Source organism: Oncorhynchus mykiss, chromosome 12 (assembly GCF_057628025.1).
Source record: "Oncorhynchus mykiss isolate SJ-2025 chromosome 12, ASM5762802v1, whole genome shotgun sequence".
Classification (NCBI taxonomy): Eukaryota; Metazoa; Chordata; class Actinopteri; order Salmoniformes; family Salmonidae; genus Oncorhynchus; species Oncorhynchus mykiss.
The window spans coordinates 71,126,261-71,146,631 of NC_143033.1; the positions used below are offsets into that span (position 1 = coordinate 71,126,261).

Consider the following 20,371-nt stretch of genomic DNA (forward strand, 5'->3'; position numbering starts at 1 on the left):
GGTTATGGTATGGGCAGGTATAAGCTACGGACAACAAACACAATTGAATTTTATCTATGGCAATTTTAATGCACAGAGATACCATGATGAGATCCTGAGGCCCATTGTCGTGCCATTCATCCGCCGCCATTACCTCATGTTTCAGTCTGATAATGCACGGCCCCATGTCACAAGCATCTGTACACAATTCCTGGAAGCTGAAAATGTCCCAGTTCTCCCATGGCCTGCATACTCACATGTCACCCATTGAGCATGTTCAGGATGCTCTGGATCGACATGTACGACAGCTTGTTCCAGTTGCCACCAATATCCAGCAACTTCGCACAGCCATTGAAAAGGAGTGGGACAACACTCCACAGGCCACAATCAACAGCCTGATCAACTCTATGCGAAGGAGATCTGCATGAGTCAGACCAGATACTTACTGGTTTTCTGATCCACGCCCCTACCTTTTTAAAAGGTATTTGTGACCAACAAATGCATATCTGTATTTCCAGTCATGTGAAATCCATAGATTAGGGCGTAATGAATTTATTCTAATTGACTGATTTCCTTATATGAACTGTAACTCAGTGAAATCTTGGAAATTGTTACATGTTGCATTTATATTTTGCTTCAGTATATATAGGCCTAAGTAGTATAATGTTGATGATGTATGACTTATAGAGAGTATGGTTGTTATATGTGTTATATTTGCTCTGTTAAACCTTCCCTTTGGAATGACTTCGATAGCAACAGTGAATCTATTTAGTTATTAAGAGATCTCTCAATAATTCATTCTCATGATAGCACATTGTTAGTAGTTAGTGATGGAAATCAAAGTTAAGCAGGGCTTGGTTAAAGATGGGAGACCAAATGGAGGTGCTGCCCAACTTGTTATTTTTCTTCTTCTAGTGGATATAACGTTGAAGATCTGATGTTGTTTTTAACGATAGAAATTCAACATATTTTATAAAAGGTTTGTCTAGGTTGAAAATCGGTTACCATCATGACATCGTTCTGTGGTTGAAATTTCACATGCAAAACAACAGTTTTTGATGACTTTTTGCAAATCCAATGTATTTTCCACGTAGATTCCACATCACAATACGTTGACAAATTACGCTGAAACAACGTTGATTCAACCAATTTGTGCCGAGTGGGAACTGTCTCTTTTATTCATATAGGCCTACTACAGTTCACAGTTGTAGCATTTGGGATGATAACTATTTCCCCAAGTCTTTACACTGTAGTTTTTTTCAGGTAGTTCTATATATGTACCTTCAGAGCACCCTGAGAAAATAAGACTCATGCATGCTATCTCTCAACCCTTTTGTTGTTCAGCAATTCTCTCCACACGGGCAAATTTGGAGCCTCTTTTTCTGACCGCTGTTTTTGAAGTGTAATGAACCAGGTGAAGATTGTAATCGTATAGACAGCGGCAGTCTTTCCACCAGCTCTCTGTTCTCTCTTCATGCAACAGACTCTACCTATTTAGACTCTCCCTATGCAAGATCTCCCTGTGTTTGTTTTTGCTAGCATGTCTTGTTTTGGGCATTTCCATATGATTCTACTCCCTATAGGCAGTGACATAGACAGCCTGCTATAGCAGCAGAAAGGCCCAACTCTTTGTGTGTGTCCATGGCGTGTTTAGGGTTAATGTTGCATCGGTGCCTCCTGATTGCCTGGCTAGTGGAGTGACCTTTCACCCGTTGTAGGGCAGGGCGTGTGGAGCCGAGAGAGGAGGGGGGGGGGGGGGGGTGAAGGTGGGGGCAGCTATCAGGTATTCTAAGTGGGAGGGGGTCAAGTGGGGGAAGGGTTGTAAATATACAGTGTAGTGGAGAGTGGGGTAGGTTGAGCCAAAGGGGTAAATTGAGCCACCCGAATTTATAATTTGAACAATTATTTAAGAAGAGGTCATAATCTCATGGAGTCTATGAAGCAAGGAACCACATGGAAAAAGTGGTAAGCAAGTTAGATCCCAATTTTTTATTTTTTTTTACCAAGCCAAATGAATGTATTGTGTTAGCGGTTTCATGATGCTTGCATCTAAACCAACGTAGATCATTTTAAGATTGTTCAGTTGGGATCTCTATACGCTTCAATATGAGGTCCTAAGCCTAGCATGAAAGTGCATCCTTGTAGATGTGTGGGCTAATATAGTCAACATGTTTGCCTTGGGGTAAGTTGAGCCAATGACGATGGGGTAAGTTGAGCCAATGACCATGGGGTAAGTTGAGCCAATGGTTGAGCCAATGGCAAGTTGACCAAATTGAAGTGTTTTCTTCCCAGGCGTAATCCAAGGAATTATCGCTGGGATATGAGGTAACAACAGGGCCTGGCCTATGTTAAAAGTGTTAAATAAAGTACAAAATGTTTGTTAGGAGTTAAGCCTGTGTTAAAAGATGCCTAAAATGATTGAAAGACAAAAAAGTGTGTTGAATTGTGTTTGGAAAATAAAGATTGTTATGGTTTTAAAAAGGTAGTGATAATATTTCATTCAGTACAGAAATGTGTACTTACTCTGTCCTGCGGATCAATTTACCCCATATCCGGGGTAAGTTGTGCAAAGAGACCACTTTTTTGGACAAGCTATGTTTTAAAAACTGTAAGGTTTACATGAATTCGGATCATTTCCAGGGATACCCACCATACTGAAATATATGTAGATATATTTGTTAGAAAGAATACTATATTCCGCTTGACGGAGTGATGCTGAATGCAAAAAATGGCTCAGATTACCACACTCTTCCCTATATCTTGTCTCATGTCAGTGCTCCTTGCTTACACTGTATGTTGATGAAGTCATTTAAGCCTCCATGTTTTGTAGAGAGCTTCTTGGGTGGTAGTAAGGCTATTTCACAAAGAATTGTGATAAACATACATCCACTACTTGTTTCTGAGTAGTTAGCTCCTTGGCTCTCATTTGTCCTGTCTTGTGAAATGCCTTCCTGGAGTCATGGGCACCAACATCCTGGTATGGACTGCATGGAATCTCCATCAAGATGGCGCCGACAGACACGGTCTCCCTGTTGCTAGCTTTGCTGTGTAAATTTGTTTTCATGTTATTTCTTTCATTATTTTCTCAGAACTTTTATATTATTTATTATTACCTTCAGCCAGAAATAACTTTTGGACATTAGATCGGTGGTCACTCACCAGAAATTCTAGCAGAAATTTGTTTGCATACCATCCACCGCTTATATTACTCGCTAACGTTCAGTCTTTGGACAATAAAGTGGATGAGCTCAGGGCAAGGATCTCCTTCCAGACAGACATCAGGGACTGTAACATACTCTGTTTTATGGAACCACGGCTCTCTCCAGATATATTGTCCCCGTCCATTCAACCAGTGGGGGTTCTCCGTCCATCTTGCGGACAAGAAGAAAAAACTCTACCGGAAAAAGGAAGGCGGTGGGGTTTGTTTCATGATTAACAAAATACAAACTAGCCAAATATGAACTTTGCAGAGGAAAAGGAAGGCCAAAACAAACCACAAGAAACACCTGAAAGCACAATTAACTGCCAATGACTCCAGATCAGTCAGGAAACATTTACAAGAGATAACAAATTACAAAAAAAAACGATCCTCCCCACTTCAAATGAGGACCCTGACCTCCCCGACAAGCTCAATGTGTTTTCTGCGCGTTTTGAGGAAACAAGTGCATAGACACTTAACCCCCCCACTTCACGTACCCTTCCCCCCTCCCGACACCATTCACCATACAGGAGGATGAGGTGAGAACTGTTTTCAAAAAGCAGAACATAAGGAAAGCCGAAGGGCCGGATCAACTTGCCCCAGCTGTGCTCCACCACTGTGTGGAACAACTGGCTCCAGTGTTCACTGACTTTTGTAACATTTTCCTTATTCCATTGTACAGTACCACAGTATCCACCATCATCACTGTCCCCAAATCACCCAAAACACCCTGCCTCAAACATCTGAGCCCCATCGCCCTGACTTCTGTGGCCATAAAAGCGTTTCAATGCCATGTCCCAGCCTACTTAACATCATGCACATCCCCATTGATGGATCCACTGCAGTTTGCCTAGAGAGCTAATAGGCCCATTGAAGACGCTGTCGACCTGGCATTCCACCACAGATTGCAACACCTGCAGATGCCTTTTGGTAGGCCGTCATTGTAAATAAGAATTTGTTATTAACTGACTTGCTTAGTTAAATAAAGGTTAAATAAAAAGTGGCTCAGGCGATGACGTAGTGTAAGGAAAATGACCTCATGCTCAATGCCTCAAAAAACACAGAGATAGCCATAGCCTACAGGATAAGAAAGAACCCCAAGGTCATAATCACTGACCAATCAATAACCTTGATAGATTCTTTCAAATTCCTTTGCACTTACATAATTGAAATGGGACGCCAACTCCAACCACATCATCAAGAAGGGCCAGCAGAGTCTTTACCTTCTAAGACAACTGAAAACGTACAGGGTCAGCTGCTGGTTCAGTTTTACACAGCCATCATACAGTCATATCACATACATATCATCCATTATATTTAGGTATGGGAACATGGACAGTCACATTGAGAAGATACTACAGAGGGTTGTGTCAAATGCCTTCAAGATCACTGGCTTTGACCTTCCCTCTGTGAGCTCTCTGCACACCAAGCGCACATCCAAATGTGCGGAAATAAATCATCAACAACCCCCCACACATCCCTCCAGCCAATTAACTCTTTCAGCCCCTACCCTCTGGTGTTTAAAAAAAACTTTTCCCCCGCAGCAGTCAGAACGTTGAACTCCCTTCGCATTGGTTGTATGGCAATAAAGTATATTGTATCTTGTAACGCATGGTGTGATTGTGGTAATGTACAGGAACTCAAGTCCTTTTGTTCTCTCGATCTGGAATCCTTCACAATTAAATGCCGACCGCATCACCTCCCGAGATAATTTTCTTCAGTCATCATCACTGCTATGTATATTCCCCCCAAGCCTACACCGTGACGGCTCTCAAGGAACTACACTGGATTATATGCCAACTGGAAACCGCATATCCTGGGGCCACATTTATTACAGCTGGGGACATTAATAATGGACATCTGAGGAAAACGCCACCGAAATTCTATCAACACATCTCCTTTGCTACACGCTGAACATGGACCCTGGCGCTTTGCTACTCTCCCTTCCGGGACAGCTACAAGGCCCTCCCCCGACCTTCCTTCTGTCACGACTTTCGGCCGAAGTTGATGCCTCTCCTTGTTCATTTTTGTTTTCATTTTCCATTTGTTTTGTCTTTTGTTTTCTACACACCTGGTTTCAATTTCCCCATTACATGTTAATTATTTAACCCTCTGGTTTCCCCCATGTTTGTGTGCGTGTTTGTTTTATTGTAAGGCTGTATCTGACGGCTGGCATATTGTTGCCGGGTTATGTTATTAACGCCGTTTATTTCGTGGTACCGGTAATTTTCCAGCTCCATAGTATAGTATTTACACTGGTATTTTCTTGTATTAAATACCTTGTCCACGCATCTCAGCTCTCCTGTGCCTAACTCCTTTCACCAGTTACCCACAGCCTTGCTTGACACCTTCAGCAATTTAGAACACACCTCCATTCTGCTCCTCCCCACCTATAGGCATAAACTTAAACCGGAAGCTGCCATGAAAAGGACTGATCAACATTGGTCTGCCCAATCGGAATCTATGCTTCAAGATTGTTTCGATCACGCAGACTGGGAAATGTTCCGGGTCAACTCTGAGAATGGTATCAACGTCTACACTGACTCGGTGACTGGGTTCATCAGGAAGTGCATAGAGGATCTCGTTCCCAATGTGAAAATTAGAACTTATCCAAGCCAAAAACAATGGACAGGTGACAGCATTCCCGCAAAACTGAAAGTGCGAACCACCGCAGTTAACCATGGAAAGGTGACTGGGAACATGGACTTGCACAAACAGACCATCCACGACCTCCGTGAGGCAATCAAAAAGGTAAAACGACAGTACAGGGACAAAGGGGAGTCACAATTCAACGGCTCAGACATGAGACGTATGTGGCAGGAACTCCAGACAGTCACGGATTATAAAAGGAAAGCCAGACACGTCGCGGACACTGCCGCCTCACTCCCAGACGAGCTAAACACGACGACGTAAACATACAGCTTCACAAGGACTGTGTACTCTCTGTCTCCGTGGCCGACGTGGGTAAGTCATTTAAGCGTGTTAACCCTCACAAGGCTGCTGGCCCGGACGGCATCCCAAGCCGCGATCTCAGAGCAGGTGCAAACCAGCTGGCTCGAGTGTTGTCAACATGTGCTTCAAGAGGTCCACCATTCTTCCTGTACTCAAGAAAGCGAAGGTAACTGAACTAAATGACTATCGCCCCGTAGCGCTCACTTCTGTCATCATGCAGTACTTTGAGAGGCAGATCACTTCCACCTTACCCGACACCCAAGGCCCACTACAATTTGCATATCTCTCAAACAGATCCACGGAGGTCGCAATCGCCATTGCACTGCACACACTGCCCTATCCCACCATTTGCGTGTGTGTGCGTGTGCGCGTGCGTGTGAAAAGGTGGCTGTTTTTGTAGTGTTGCTCTTCTTTTCCCCATCTTCACCAACACCAATTCCTGAACTAGGCTTTGTGTAGTGGTTTTAATTTACTTCAGTAGTCCGCATGTTCTCTCTCTCTCTCTCTCTCTCTCTCTCTCTCTCTCTCTCTCTCTCTCTCTCTCTCTCTCTCTCTCTCTCTCACCCACACACACACACACACACACACACACACACACACACACACACACACACACACACACATTTGGCATAATCAGCTTAGAACTGCAACCATGGGCCTGCTATCCTGCAGGTTCCCAGCCCACCCCATAAAGACAGCACACACACACAGTCAGCTTTCTTGACCACCATTCCCCGGATGTATAGGCTGTTGACCCACACATTACAGTATAGTGCATACAGGATCTTCATTTTTTTGTTGTCAGTTTGCTACAGCAGGAAAATGATCCTGCACAACAGGAAATGTGAATAATTATGTGGATTATAATTAATGGACATTTTTGTAGGGGTTGAAGCATTTTTCTCAATGGAAAATCAAGGCTGACATTTCAAAGTGGAAATGACAAACTTCAGAAGACTTTTATAACCTCAAATGCACTCTAAGTTGAAAATGTCCTGCATTGCAGGAGAACTTACTATGCCCTGGAGAAACCGCTTGAAACCAAAAACATTCCTTTAACATGTTGAACTTTGTTAATATTGCTAAAATGAGAGATTAAGGATTTTTTTAAATAGATATTTGTTTGTATCACTATCAATACTACCAAATCTCAATGTATGATTGAATGGTAAGCAATATCTGCATCTGTCTTACTATTTCATTACTATTAACAACATATCATAAAATCAAGGTGCAACAACAGTGTCTCCCAACCATCGTTTGGGACAATTGAAGGAGGAGTGTGGGGCTTTAGGGTGTACGTTGTATGGCAACCTATCAAGACACTTATGAGCCAATTATTGGAATGAGCTTCTCAATTAAGTGATTACAGTTCGCATTTAGCGCTATCGTTCTCTCTGAGCAGAAGCTATGGTGCTGCTAAGCTACATCCCTTGCTATTGTATGGCCTTGTTGTAACAGTTATTATCTGGAGCCTTTGAGCTTTGTATGGTGAGAGTGGATTTGGTTTCATTTATGGTGGAGATTCAGGCTTGAGTTCCATTGCGTCCCTGAGAAAAACTGCTACCTCTTTTGAAGGGCGTAGGCAGCAGAGAAGGGCTAGTAGGGATGTGAGGTGTATTCAGCTAAGCTGAAATGTTGAATTATCGCTCAAAACAAAAACAGTATTGAATTTAGCGTTTGATACGAACGTTGCAACTTTAGCCATTCTGAATACACCGTTTGTGGAATACAAAGTTCGAACACGCCGGTTGTGGATGTAGCCCTAAAAATTGTGTGTTGAAATTATTTCTCAACGTCAATGTTGACAGACTGGTCTTTTTTAATGTGAAATCAAAACATGAATTCATTAAAAAAATAAAAAATAACAATAAGGTTTTATTGTCAAATTCACCGGGTAGTTGCAATGAAATAAGCATCAAGTTGTAAATACCAGATAAAATCTACACATTATGTTGTCTACACGCATAAGGTCAATCACAGCTATAGGAAGAGGACGTGAGCATTTTGACTGAAGGGCTTTATAGCAGTAGTACAGAGCCAACATATATCACGGCTTTGGCAGTTCGCTGCTTAATCTCATTACCCTACTGCTCTATAGACTCTTAGAAAAAAAGGTCCTATCTAGAACCAAAAAGGGTTCTCCGGCTGTCCCGATAGGAGAACCCTTTGAAGAACCCTTTTTGGTTCCAGGTAGAACCCTTTCCCCAGAGGGTTCTACATTGAACCCAAAAGAGTTCTGCCCGGAGCCAGAAATAGTGTACATAGGAGCCGTTAATCAGTAGCCCTGTTTTATTTGATTTTTTAAGAGGCACCTTTTTGAGGGCCCCACCCCTTTCCCTTCCTCCATCTCTCGCCCCTCTCCTCTGCTCTCCACATGCATTGAGAGGAAGTTAGCTGGGAGTGGGGGTGTGTGCATGTGGGGGAGGGGCGCAGTGCTCGGAGAGAGAGAGGGAGAGAATGCAAGCTGCTGTCTTTGAAGCCTATTGTTTTTTTCTTCTCTCTCTCTTTCTCTCGCTCGCTCTCTCTATCTCTCTCCCTCTCTGCATTTCATTCCCTACTCCCCCATCATCCTCTGAGCTTGGTTGCTGATTGGCCAAGCCACCGAGAGGGTGAAATTAGGCAGGAAGTAGCTCTGGATAAAAAGAAAAGGCAAAGCGGTGCTACATGACTGAGACTTCCTGTGTGCTCCATTTCCTGCTTGACCTTTCACCTTGCCCATGGGCCCCACATAGTTAATTTGGTGGGATTTGGAGGTCTGCAGCTACCCTGGTGCACGTGTGTGTGTTAGCATGTGTGTGTACTTCTTTCATTCCGCTGAGTTGGTTGAGTTGTCGTGGGCCCCTTTGCTTGGTAGACTGTATATGTATTGCTGTTGTGTAATTGTCACTATTCTTCGGCTACGCCATCTTCCCTAAAACAAATTTTGGCCTCCATTTTCAAAACTCCATGGTCTGTTGTAGTTATACTCTTAGATGAAAAGGACTGTAAGGGTTACTTAGGCCAACCACCCACTGACTTAAGTTTAAAAGTTAATCACATAATCACAGTTTGTATGTGTGTATTTGTGTTGGTAGGTGTTTACAGTATGTTAGTATAGTCGTGAGTATTTTATCTATGTGCCCTTTTATTTTAGCAAGTGTGTTCAGACCTACATTTATGGCGTGCCTTTGTTGGTTTTTGTAAATCTTGTAAATCAAGGGGCATCTACAAAGTCTGTATGCACTTGATGCTTGTGGTGTGGGTGTGTTTGTGTTTTCAGTACACATAGTGTGTGTGTGTGTGTGTGTGTGTGTGTTCAAACGTGAATGTGTGGAGCCTAAGTGACTTTTGTTACAATACTAATTCGGATGTATGTGCAAATATGCACATGTGCGGACGGGTGGGTGTGTTTGTTTTTAATATGCTTGGTAGGTGTGTGACTTGGTGTGTTATGTGTGGGCGTCTGGGTGTGTGTTTATGATTATGGGCTATGGAATGCTCCTCACTGTTTTTTCCTTCCACCGGGAGGATGGCCGGGTCCTCCAGCCCTGCTGAGACTGTCCCATCATGCATCGGTGAGCCACCGGTGGGGGGGCGCTCTAGGGACCTTTCCAATGCTAAACAGACGGCCTGATGGGAATGGGAGGCGAGCCACCCAGGGCGACATGCATGCCTGTGCAACAGCTCTCTGTGAAAATCGCACCTCCTCTGTGTATGCATGTGTGTATGGTTGTGTAGATTTTACCCCTATGTAAAATTATCTGAGGGTGTGTGTGTTACGCAATTGAGCCCAAACTTTTTTCTTTTTTTTTTCTACATTTGTGGTTCCTTATTTGTAAAGTCTACAGTATGAAAGTAAAGGTTTGAATATTGTAGTTGTGTTTGTTTATTAAATGGTGAGGTGATACTGTAGAGCAGAGTTCTCCAATAGGCGGCCTGCCGGCGATCTTTTTTTTGCCCCCAAGGTTTCTGAGCAAAATAAAAAAAGAGAATAAATAAATATACACTACCAGTAAAAAGTATGAACACACTACACTCATTCAAGGGTTTTTCTTTATTTTTAGTATTTTCTACATTGTAGAATAATACTGAAGACATCAAAACTATGAAATAACACATATGGAATCATGTAGTCACCAAGAACGTGTTAAACAAATCAAAATATATTTGAGATTTGAGATTCTTCATAGTAGCCACCCTTTGCCTTGATGGGGGCTTTGCACACTCTTGGCATTCTCTCAACCAGCTTCATGAGGTAGTCACCTGGAATACATTTAAATTAACAGGTGTGCTTTGTTAAAAGTGAAAAGTGAAAGTGAGTTGTAGAATTTCAAATCAAATCACATCAAATTTATTTGTCACATACACATGGTTAGCAGATGTTACTGCGAGTGTAGCGAAATGCTTGTGCTTCTAGTTCCGACAATGCAGTAATAACCAAAAATCAAAAAAACTGCATAGTTTCCTAGGAACGCGAAGCGAGGCGGCCATCTCTGTCGGCGCTGGAAGTCCTTTATTTCCTTCTTAATGCGTTTTTTTGCCAATCAGTTGTGTTGTGACAAGGTAGGGGTGGTATATAGAAGATTTGGTAAAAGACCAAGTCCATATTATGGCAAGAACCGCTCAAATAAGCAAAGAGAAACTACAGACCATCATTACTTTAAGACATGAAGGTCAGTCAATCCAGAAAAAGTTTTTTAAAAAGTAAAAAAAAAAAAAAAAAAAGTAAAGACACCCCTTCATATTAGTGTATTCGGCTATTTCAGCCACACCCGTTGCTGTTATTGTGAAGTGGAAACATCTAGGATCAATAATGGCTCAGCTGTGAAGTAGCAGGCCACCGCCGAGTGCTGAGCCACGTAGTGCGTAAAAATCAGCTGTCCTCAGTTGCAACCCTCAGCTTCATGAAATGGGTTTCCATGGCCGAGCAGCCGCACACAAGCCTAAGATTACCATGCGCAATGCCAAGCGTAGGCTGAAGTGGTGTACAGCACGCCACCATGGGACTCTGGAGCAGTGGAAACGCCTTCTCTGGAGTGATGAATCACGCTTCACAATCTGGCAGTCCAACGGACTAATCTGGGTTTGGCGGATGCAAGGAGAATGCTACCTACCCCAATGCATAGTGCCAACTGTAAAGAATAATGGTCTGGGGCTGTTTTTCATAGTTAAGGCTAGGCCCCTGGCCTGCCCAGTCAACCCCATCAAACACCTTTGGGATGAATTGGAACGCTGACTGCGAGCCAGGCCTAATCACCCAACATCAGAGCCCGAACTCACTAATGCTCTTGTGGCTGAATGGAAGAAAGTCCCCACAGCAATGTTCCAACATCTATGTAATTTTCATTATTGGACATAAAATGCCAGGAAATTATATTGAAAGTACATTTACATTTTAGTAATTTAGCACACTCTCTTATCCAAAATGACTTACAGTAGTGAGCTCCAAGTGATTATAATTTTTGAAATCTGTTCCCAAGTATTCCCATGTGTAAATAGAGGGATATGTGATCATACCTCGATGTTACCAAGGCATGAAATTATTGTGTTTTTGTAAAATACTGTATCTGTTAAGGATTCTTGTGGTCAATTTGCAGTGTATCAATTATTTAGAGCTATGTCCCGGCACCCCGACCAAGGAGAAATCAGCCCACGGCTGAATGTAATTGGGGACCCCTGCCGTGGAGGCCTATCCTTGAATGAAATGTTGCGGGAGAGATCTAAAAAGGGGAGATATACAGGAACCAAAATTGATGACATGAGTATAATGGAGGACAGAGAGTTAAGCTATTCAGTTAGGACCTTTCGAAACCTCCCGCAAGTCAATTTTCCCTTGCATAACCAAACAGTGTCTGTACAACATGTACACACTTACGTACATTCAAACACACCTGCGCTCTTCGTCACAGGTCTGTAGCAAACGTGCTCCCTGGCACTTTCACTCTTCCTCATGTTCAATGTTTGGGATGTCTGTCCTTTATAGAGTGTGCTCTCTCTCTCTCTCTCTCTCTCTCTCTCTCTCTCTCTCTCTCTCTCTCTCTCTCTCTATATATATATATATATATTCCCTCTCTCTTCTTCCCACCTGCTGTGCTTCTCCCACCCCACCCTATATTCCCTGACCATTCTATTCTTTCACATGGTAAACTAACTCCTCCTTGCCCCTCCTATGAGACAATGCTATGGTCTCACCCCCCCCCCCCCCCCCCCCCCCACACCTTCAGACCAATAGAGTCTCCTGATCAGTCTTAAAGGCCCTTCCCATTTGACCCCACAAGCGCAAAGCTGTGAGCTTGAGGCTTCTAAGCGTCCAGGCCCCTCATCTTTCTCCCATTGTCCTGTTGGTACCACCACACGCTATATATGTTAGATGCTACCTCAAGGACAAAGTCAGTAACACAGACATACACATTCCTTAAGCTTCAGCTGAGCTTTGTTTTTCAAGAATTTCAAATGTTTGTTCCTTTTGGAGTATTTGCTATGTGAGGTCTGGAGCATGTGGAGGGAAGACCACCCCTGAAGGGAAGAACAACAACAGATGAATGGGTGCAACCATATTGTCTCCTCGCCACTCACCCATCTTCCCCTCCCCTCCCCTGTCGTCATGGCGTCAGCCAATGAGGTGCCTGGGAGTTGGCGGTCAGTGTTGTCTAGGTTCATTTAATTTAACAGTTGGTGTGGGTGTGGGGCCGATAGTTGAGGGGGGTTGAAGGGGCAAATGTGAGTTAAGTGTTGGGTGGGGGAGTATGTAGATGTGGGGGTTGGGTGGATGGTTACGTCTATTGATGTATTGATTTGCGGGACAGGGACTTTGATGGATGAAAAAGGGTTTTCGCCGAGGAGGAAAAGTACCAGGAGCTTGGTGGCCTTGGTAGTTCTGCTCACTGCACCATCCCACATTCTCCCCTAACCCCCCAGACCAGCCCGCCCCCATCACACCAGGCCTAAATCTCAATTCAAAGGCTCACCCATCCCCCCTCACAAATAGACTACCGTGGGTGGTGAAGCCTGAAGCTCGGCCATGATCTTGGCTGTTGATTTGGTGGCTTTCACAAGTTTACCCAAAATGGCCAAAACTATTTCTTTTCGAGACTTTGTGGTGGCCTTCGAGTAACTGAACCATTCTATGTGGCCAAAGAGTCGTTAGTGCCTTAATGGTTACAGCACATTCAACCCATTGCTGAACTACCATCCAACCGTGTTGCACAGGAAACAGGAACATCTTAGCCTCATCCCCAAAATGCCCTGAAACCTTTCGGAATGTTGCTGCTCTTGAAAACAACCTGTGCCGTGTTTGTATTGGGTGGCTTTATGGTAATATATGTGTAGAATGTCATTTACCTGAGGCCCATGAGCTTAGATTTGCCCTTCCATGTGTTTTGTCGTGCAGAGCCCGAGAGGCGAGGCAGGGAATTTTTATTGGGTTGTGTCTCTCCTGGGTGTGGAAACTAGGGTTCAGAGGTCACCAGGGGATTGCCACATATTAACCCTTTACAAACCAGCAGAGCAGTGAGCTGCCCCTCCCGTATGACCCCTGGCGCCCGTTCTCTCCTCTACACACACACCAAACACATACACAACCTCTCACATAGATCATTAGAGCTCCCTCTAGAGTTTCAATCAGGACGCTGGCAACCAATTCCCAGCTCTGTGTTTCAGTTGCCCTTAGGCACACAGATCTAGCATCAGCTTACCCTCTAAAATCTGGTGGTAGATGCGACCTTACATCTAGGAGTGACGTCATCCTACTCCCAGACAGAGATCCTAAGGGGTTAAATCAGGAAAATTGGATAGGCTACTAATACCTACCTTCTACCCCTCCCTGTCCTCTTTTCTCTCCTTTCTATATTCCCCTGATCTCCTCCACTTTGCCTTCTCTGCGGCCAAATCTTTGAATACATCTGTGAGTACTACTTTGGTACTGAGTGGTTCAATATATAAGTTATTCAGCTTGTTTGTTTATTCTTGTATTTTGGGGAACCTTGATGTTGTTATGGCAGTTGTTCTCCCCCTGCTCCAGTTCTTTCTCTCTCACTCCTATTTGCACCTTGTGACACTCTGTCCCTTTCTCACATGCGTTCCCCTGCAGTCAACTCACTCTCGCTTAATGCCAACCTCACACACTCTCTCCCTCTACTATACTCCGTAATAGTTTGACTCTCTCTCTCCCTCTCTCTCTCTCTCTCTCTTTCGCTCTCTCTCTGAGTCCAGGCCAGCAACAGGCAGCGGGATATGCAAGCTGGCAGATGCTGATGAGCTGAGAAACACACACACACACACACACACACTTTCAGCGTTGCTCATGTGTACTGAACCAGGATGTTTAAGCCTGAAACACAAGACTGCCAACCGTGTGTGTCTGTCTGTCTTTCTTGACAGCTTGTCATAACTTTCAATGGAGCATTGGCGGTCAGTACAATGGAGCTCATCGTTTTTTTTTTATGGTCACAGACTTCTCAGTTGAGAGGCTCAAAGTATTGGAGTTGTACATATATAAAATATATGGAGTAGTGACACCGATGCTCTTTCCTCTCACAGTTGCTGCAGGCAAACTGTGATACACTGGTATTTTATGATGCTGAACTGCGAACCAGAGAACCCAATCATGCTGCTGATTCAATGAAATAAAGAATGACGTTTGATCAGTTTGGTAAATTGTAGGTTTACAATAAAAAATATTCCGAATTGGATGGTTAATTGAGTAATAATGCCCGAGAAACTGGTGTTTGGAGGATATATTTAGAACCCAGTCGTTCGTTCTAAATGTTCTATTGCCACACTGGCTGGCAACGTTCTTATCCCTTGCTTGCTAGCTAGCCAACTACGGCTAACTTACAGTCATGTCAAGAAATGCAGCCAGAATAAAAGCAAAGTAACTGCATTTGCATTCTAGTGACAGTTATTTGGATACATCCATAACAATGAGCTAATGAGGCACGATTTCGCCTGGCATAAAAAAGGTGGTCACTCATCAGGACGCTGTTGTTCAGAGGAGCTAGACAACAACACAATCACTTCAAACTGAAGCTGGAAAGACTGCAAACTAGCTGCACTTCGTTTCATTTGACATTTTTTCAATTGACAGTTGTTTATATCTATAAAAAATGATGCCAGCTGATTCATGATTTAGACTGGCTGAGAAACGCAGCCTGCTTGTCTGTCTTGTCCCGACTCCCGACACGTTCATTATTATGGGACAGCTGGAGATTGAATTTCAATATTGAAAAATTTTGCAAATGTTGGAGAGACAGACAGCGAGGTTCATACAAATCTCCACTGTTGAAAACTAAATGTTAGTCTAAAAGAAATCTAAGATAATGTCTAGATGCTTTTTATAGTGGAGATCGAGTATATAAATTGCCTGGCTGGGGAGATGAGACAGTGGATTACGCAGTCAGATGGAACTGAGTAAATAGGCATTTTGATGTCATAGATTTAGCCGGTGGTAACTTGTGGAATAAACACCGGCTGGAATGAGGTTTCATCCAATCAGCATTCAGGATTATAACCACCCATTGTATAATATAGTATAACCACACAACAGGTAATAGTTTAACCAAATCAATTTGACTGCATAAAATATGTAAATGTTTTACAGGATTGTTTGAGTTGAATATTTTCGAATAGTATTTCTCTCTCTTTCGCTCTCTCTCTTTCTCTCTTTCACTCTCTCTTTCTCTCTTTCACTCTCTCCTAGGACCAGGAAACTCCAGATCAGAAACATTCCTCCACACCTGCAGTGGGAGGTGAGTGCCCCTGGTTTGACCAGGACATAGTTTCACCATATCAAAATGTATCAATGGTCCGTTAGTGTCTCTCAACCAGTTAGTGTTACTTGGAGACGGAAAAACATAGATTAGTCCCTGCTACAACAAAGGTAAGTAATCAGAAAAAATGTTGCGAACAGAATGTTCTGTGTAGCCGCCTGGGATGTGAGTGAGTTAAGGGGGTAAAAGGCATTTAGATGAACTATGGCTGCGGGCATGAGCGTGTGTGTTCGTATGTGCATTTGTGTCTTTATTGTGTGTGTCTGTGTGAGTGTGTGCTGGCGTGGGCTTCGAGCGGCGCACGCTGCCGCTGACAGCTGGGCGAAGACAGGCCACATGTCTCTGCTAAGGCGGGGCTCTTTCGCTTTCTCTCTCTCTCTATCTCTCTCTCTCTCTCTCTCTCTCTCTCCCTCTCTTTCTCTCTCTCCCTCCCTCTCTTTCTTTCCACTCCGTCCTGACGGGCGCTCTCGCGCAGCGTGTAACTTCCCTAGCTGGCCACACGAGGGTATCGTTTCTCCAGCCATGTTATAGCCCTGCACGTGAGCCACAGTACAGCAAGGAATAAAAAAAAAAGAGGCCCAATGTCAGGGGTAGAAACAGCAGGGAAGTCAAACCAAGCTTCTGGACGGCCGCATATGCCATTTATCCAAGCGACATACAGTAGTGGGTGCCACAATTATACGTATGGGTGGTCCCGGAAATCAAACCCATTATCCTGGCATTGCAAGCACCATGCTCTACCAACAGAGCTACACAGGACATCAGTGTCTGATTTAGACCAGGGAAGCATTTCTCTCCAGTCAGTAACACTAATCACTTAAGTGGCAGGTTGAAATGATGCAGACACTTTGACCCTTGAGGACTGGAACTGCTTCACACTGATGTAGCAAGTGAGACAAATAAGAGAACATTGGAGAAGCCCAGTTTAGGTGCAAATGTCTTAACATAACTATAATGAAATTGTGTTCTCCCCTCGCTAGGTGCTGGATGGTCTGCTGGCCCAATATGGAACCGTTGAGAACTGCGAACAAGGTAAGATACTGAAGTTACCTCTGGGGAAAAATAGAGTTATTCTGTCCTTTTCACAACCAGTCAGACTCCGCTCTGAACATCTCACCTGCAAATCCAATGATAAGGCTTCCTGTACACACTCACTGGGCGAGATTATAATGCGATTCACAGTAACTCTTTGCACTTTGCTCAATGCTTTTGCGCCGCAAAAATGTCACTCACTGTTTTCTATCCCTGAGACCTGACCGGATCTGCTTACATATCCATCTGAGCTACAAAACAAAAGCAGATTCATAAAGCGTCTCAGAATAGGAGTGCTGATCTAGGATCAGGTCCTACCTGTCCAGGTAATCTTAGTCATTACGATCTAAGAGGCACTCCTACTCTGAGGCGCTTTATGATCAGAGTTCTGACATTCCTTCTGTCGTCCAAGCACCTCTCTTTGTGAATACAGCTCATTAAGAAATAGCTTGAGTATACCAGTCTACCGGAAACACTGCGAGAGGGAAGTCTTTATGTCAGTGGTAAATCACTGCTTCTCAGTCCTTCTCTGTCAGCGAATCAGGTTTGATCAATGGGATATCCCATGCTCTGTCATAGGTCAATCAATATCAATAACTCTCAGTGCTCAACTGTTCAGGAAATGGAAAGGAGGTGGGTTTATAGCCTCTGACTTATGCAATCTCCCCTCCTCTCTCTCCTCTCTCTCTCTCCTTGCGTGTCTCTCTCTCGTCCCCTCTCCTCTCACTCTGGCTGCTTTTCTTAGTGAACACAGACAGTGAGACTGCGGTGGTCAACGTCACATATGGAACTCGGGAACATGCCAGACAGTAAGTCTCCCATAGTACATTATATTTTCTATATCTCTACTTACAAATGTACCCACTCCATATCCTTTCACACCTTGCTCATCTGAATGTTTTTGTGTCCATATAATATAGGCCATTGAGCAGACGCATTTATCCAAAGGGACTTACAGTCATGAGTGCATACATTTGACATCCCAGGAATCAAACACACTATCCTGGCATTGCAAGCACCATGTTCTACCAACTGAGCTACAGAGGACCAGACGAACAAAGCGTATAGGGCTAAATTATGTCCAAATGTTTTTTCAATATTTGAACACTCAAATCAAATCTAAGTTTATTTGTCACGTGTGCCGAACACAGCAGTGAAATGCTTACTTACAGGCCCTAACCAACAGTGCAATTTTTAAGTAAAAAATAGGTATTAGGTGAACAATAGATAAGTAAAGAATATGTTTTCAGTCAACTTACCCGTTTAAAAAATAAAAATGACAGTTGACTGAGGCCGCTCTAGCATGGAAGACATTTGATCAACTGACTTGTTGGAAAGGTGGCATCCTATGATGGTACCATGTTAAAAGTCACTGAGCTCTTCAGTAAGGCCATTCTACTGGCAATGTTTGCCTATGGAGATTGTATGGCTGTGTGCTCAATTTTATACACCTGTCAGCAACGGGTGTGTCTGAAATCCACTAATTTGAACGGGTATCCACATACTTTTGTATATTTAGTGTATGTATATATATATATATATATATATATATATATATATATATATAATATATAATATATATATATAAATATATATCACTCGCTTGACCTCTAGTGGTATGATAGTAGGACTGCAGTTGGGGATTGCGCTGCGCTGCAACAAAAATGATCAAAGATATTAAAGATGAACGGCACACATGCAGCTGATGAATTTGGCCATAGTAGAAGGTTTCACTTAAGAAAAGCATTGTTTTGAGACATTTGGCTTTCAAGGTCCATTTTCTTTCAGTAAAATCATATAAAACTCATTATAAAAATGTTTTCAGAAAACCTTGTGGATAAATGACACAAACCACAGGAATTCTTTCTTTCTCTTTTGTCATCCTTATAAACGACCATTTCTAGTTTTTTTGATATTGTCGATGTGTGATTAAATGTGAAACGTAACATCCACCTCTTTCTCCCAGGGCTATCCAGAAGCTGAACGGCTACGAGTTTGAGAACAATTCCTTGCGCGTCTCCTACATCCCAGATGAGACGTCCGATGTCGACTCCCAACGTGGCCAGGACAACAGTCGTCGCCCCGGTTACGGGTCCCGCGGCCCCCGTGGAGGTTCCCCGGGCTCAGGCATGCCTTCGAAACACCAGCACGCTGACATCCCCCTCCGACTCCTGGTGCCCACCCAATACGTGGGGGCCATCATCGGCAAGGAGGGTGCCACTATCCGCAACATCACCAAACAAACCCAGAGCAAGTGAGTACCAATATGACTTGACCAAGTAACAGATGAGTACCAGAGAACCAGATCAAGTAAGTGCAAGTCACCGGTATGGCCTCTAAAAGAGAACATGTTGCTAGAATAGACCGAGCAAAGCCATTACTGATATGAGGCTTTTACATCCCAGCTTTGTTAATGTTTTGAAAGTGAGTATGAAAAGGTACTGGGAGCGTTGCACAACCCAAAGGGCTTTCGATTGAATTTAAACAAACCAAAAGTGCCCCGCCCACCTGTTTGTGGACACCATACTGTATGGCCAAACTGACTTTCCTGAGTTTTCCGTCCCTGCTAGAATTGACGTCCATCGCAAAGAGAATGCCGGCGCAGCTGAGAAGCCAATCAGCATCCACTCCACCCCTGAGGGCTGCTCCTCTGCCTGCCGTATGATCCTGGACATCATGCAACAGGAGGCTAAGGACACCAAGACGTGAGTGCAGTGTCCATGAAGCAGCTGTCAACCCTGCACAGTGTGACAACTTTAAAGTGACCCTCCAGCTATTTTGTAACTTTTCCCATTAAAAAACGGTATCTCCGATTGTGCTAGGGGTGGACGTTTATAAATACAGTTAGGAAACGGTATATTTGGATTTTCTTCTGTGTTTAATCTCATACTGTGTTCTCCTCATCCTCTCAGTGCTGAAGAAGTACCCCTGAAGATCCTGGCTCACAATAACTTTGTAGGCCGACTGATCGGCAAGGAGGGGCGCAACCTGAAAAAAGTGGAGCAGGACACCGACACCAAGATTACCATCTCCCCGTTAGTCACACACATCTAAAAACATACACACACATCTACACACATCATGAAACACACAGGTCCCTGGTTATGTTTACGCAGAGCTGCCATGGTCAATTAGGAAAGATCATGCACCATGTGATTGAAACCTATGACTATATCTAATGACTGAGACTGATTAATTGTACAGTTGTACGGGCCTCCCGAGTGGCGCAGCGGTCTAAGGCACTGCTCCACAGTGCTAGCTGTGTCACTACAAATCTGTGTCGCAGCCGGCCGTGACCGGGAGACCCATGAAGCGGTGCACAATTGGCCCAGCCTCGTCCGGGGTAAGGGAGGGTTTGGCTGGTAGGGATGTCCTTGTCCCATCACGCTCTAGTGACTCCTGTGGCGTGCAGGGCGCTGACACGGTCGCCAGGTGTACAGTGTTTCTTCCGACACATTGT

At 43.8% G+C, this 20,371-nt stretch overlaps 1 protein-coding gene across 4 annotated transcripts in view; it reads left to right on the plus strand.

Moving 5' to 3' along the window:
• The window catches only part of LOC110538100 (insulin-like growth factor 2 mRNA-binding protein 1), a 59,405-nt gene that overhangs the window by 30,292 nt on the left and 8,742 nt on the right, over positions 1-20,371 (plus strand). For 2 of the 4 annotated variants that reach the window (XM_021624688.3, XM_021624689.3), the window contains exons 3-8: positions 15,810-15,858; positions 16,860-16,911; positions 17,657-17,720; positions 18,878-19,165; positions 19,482-19,616; positions 19,824-19,946. In XM_021624688.3, the coding sequence (XP_021480363.3) occupies positions 15,810-15,858; positions 16,860-16,911; positions 17,657-17,720; positions 18,878-19,165; positions 19,482-19,616; positions 19,824-19,946 (711 nt within the window). The remainder of the gene's footprint in view (positions 1-15,809; positions 15,859-16,859; positions 16,912-17,656; positions 17,721-18,877; positions 19,166-19,481; positions 19,617-19,823; positions 19,947-20,371) is intronic. The other 2 variants (XM_021624690.3, XM_090193151.1) reach the window with 1 other exon arrangement.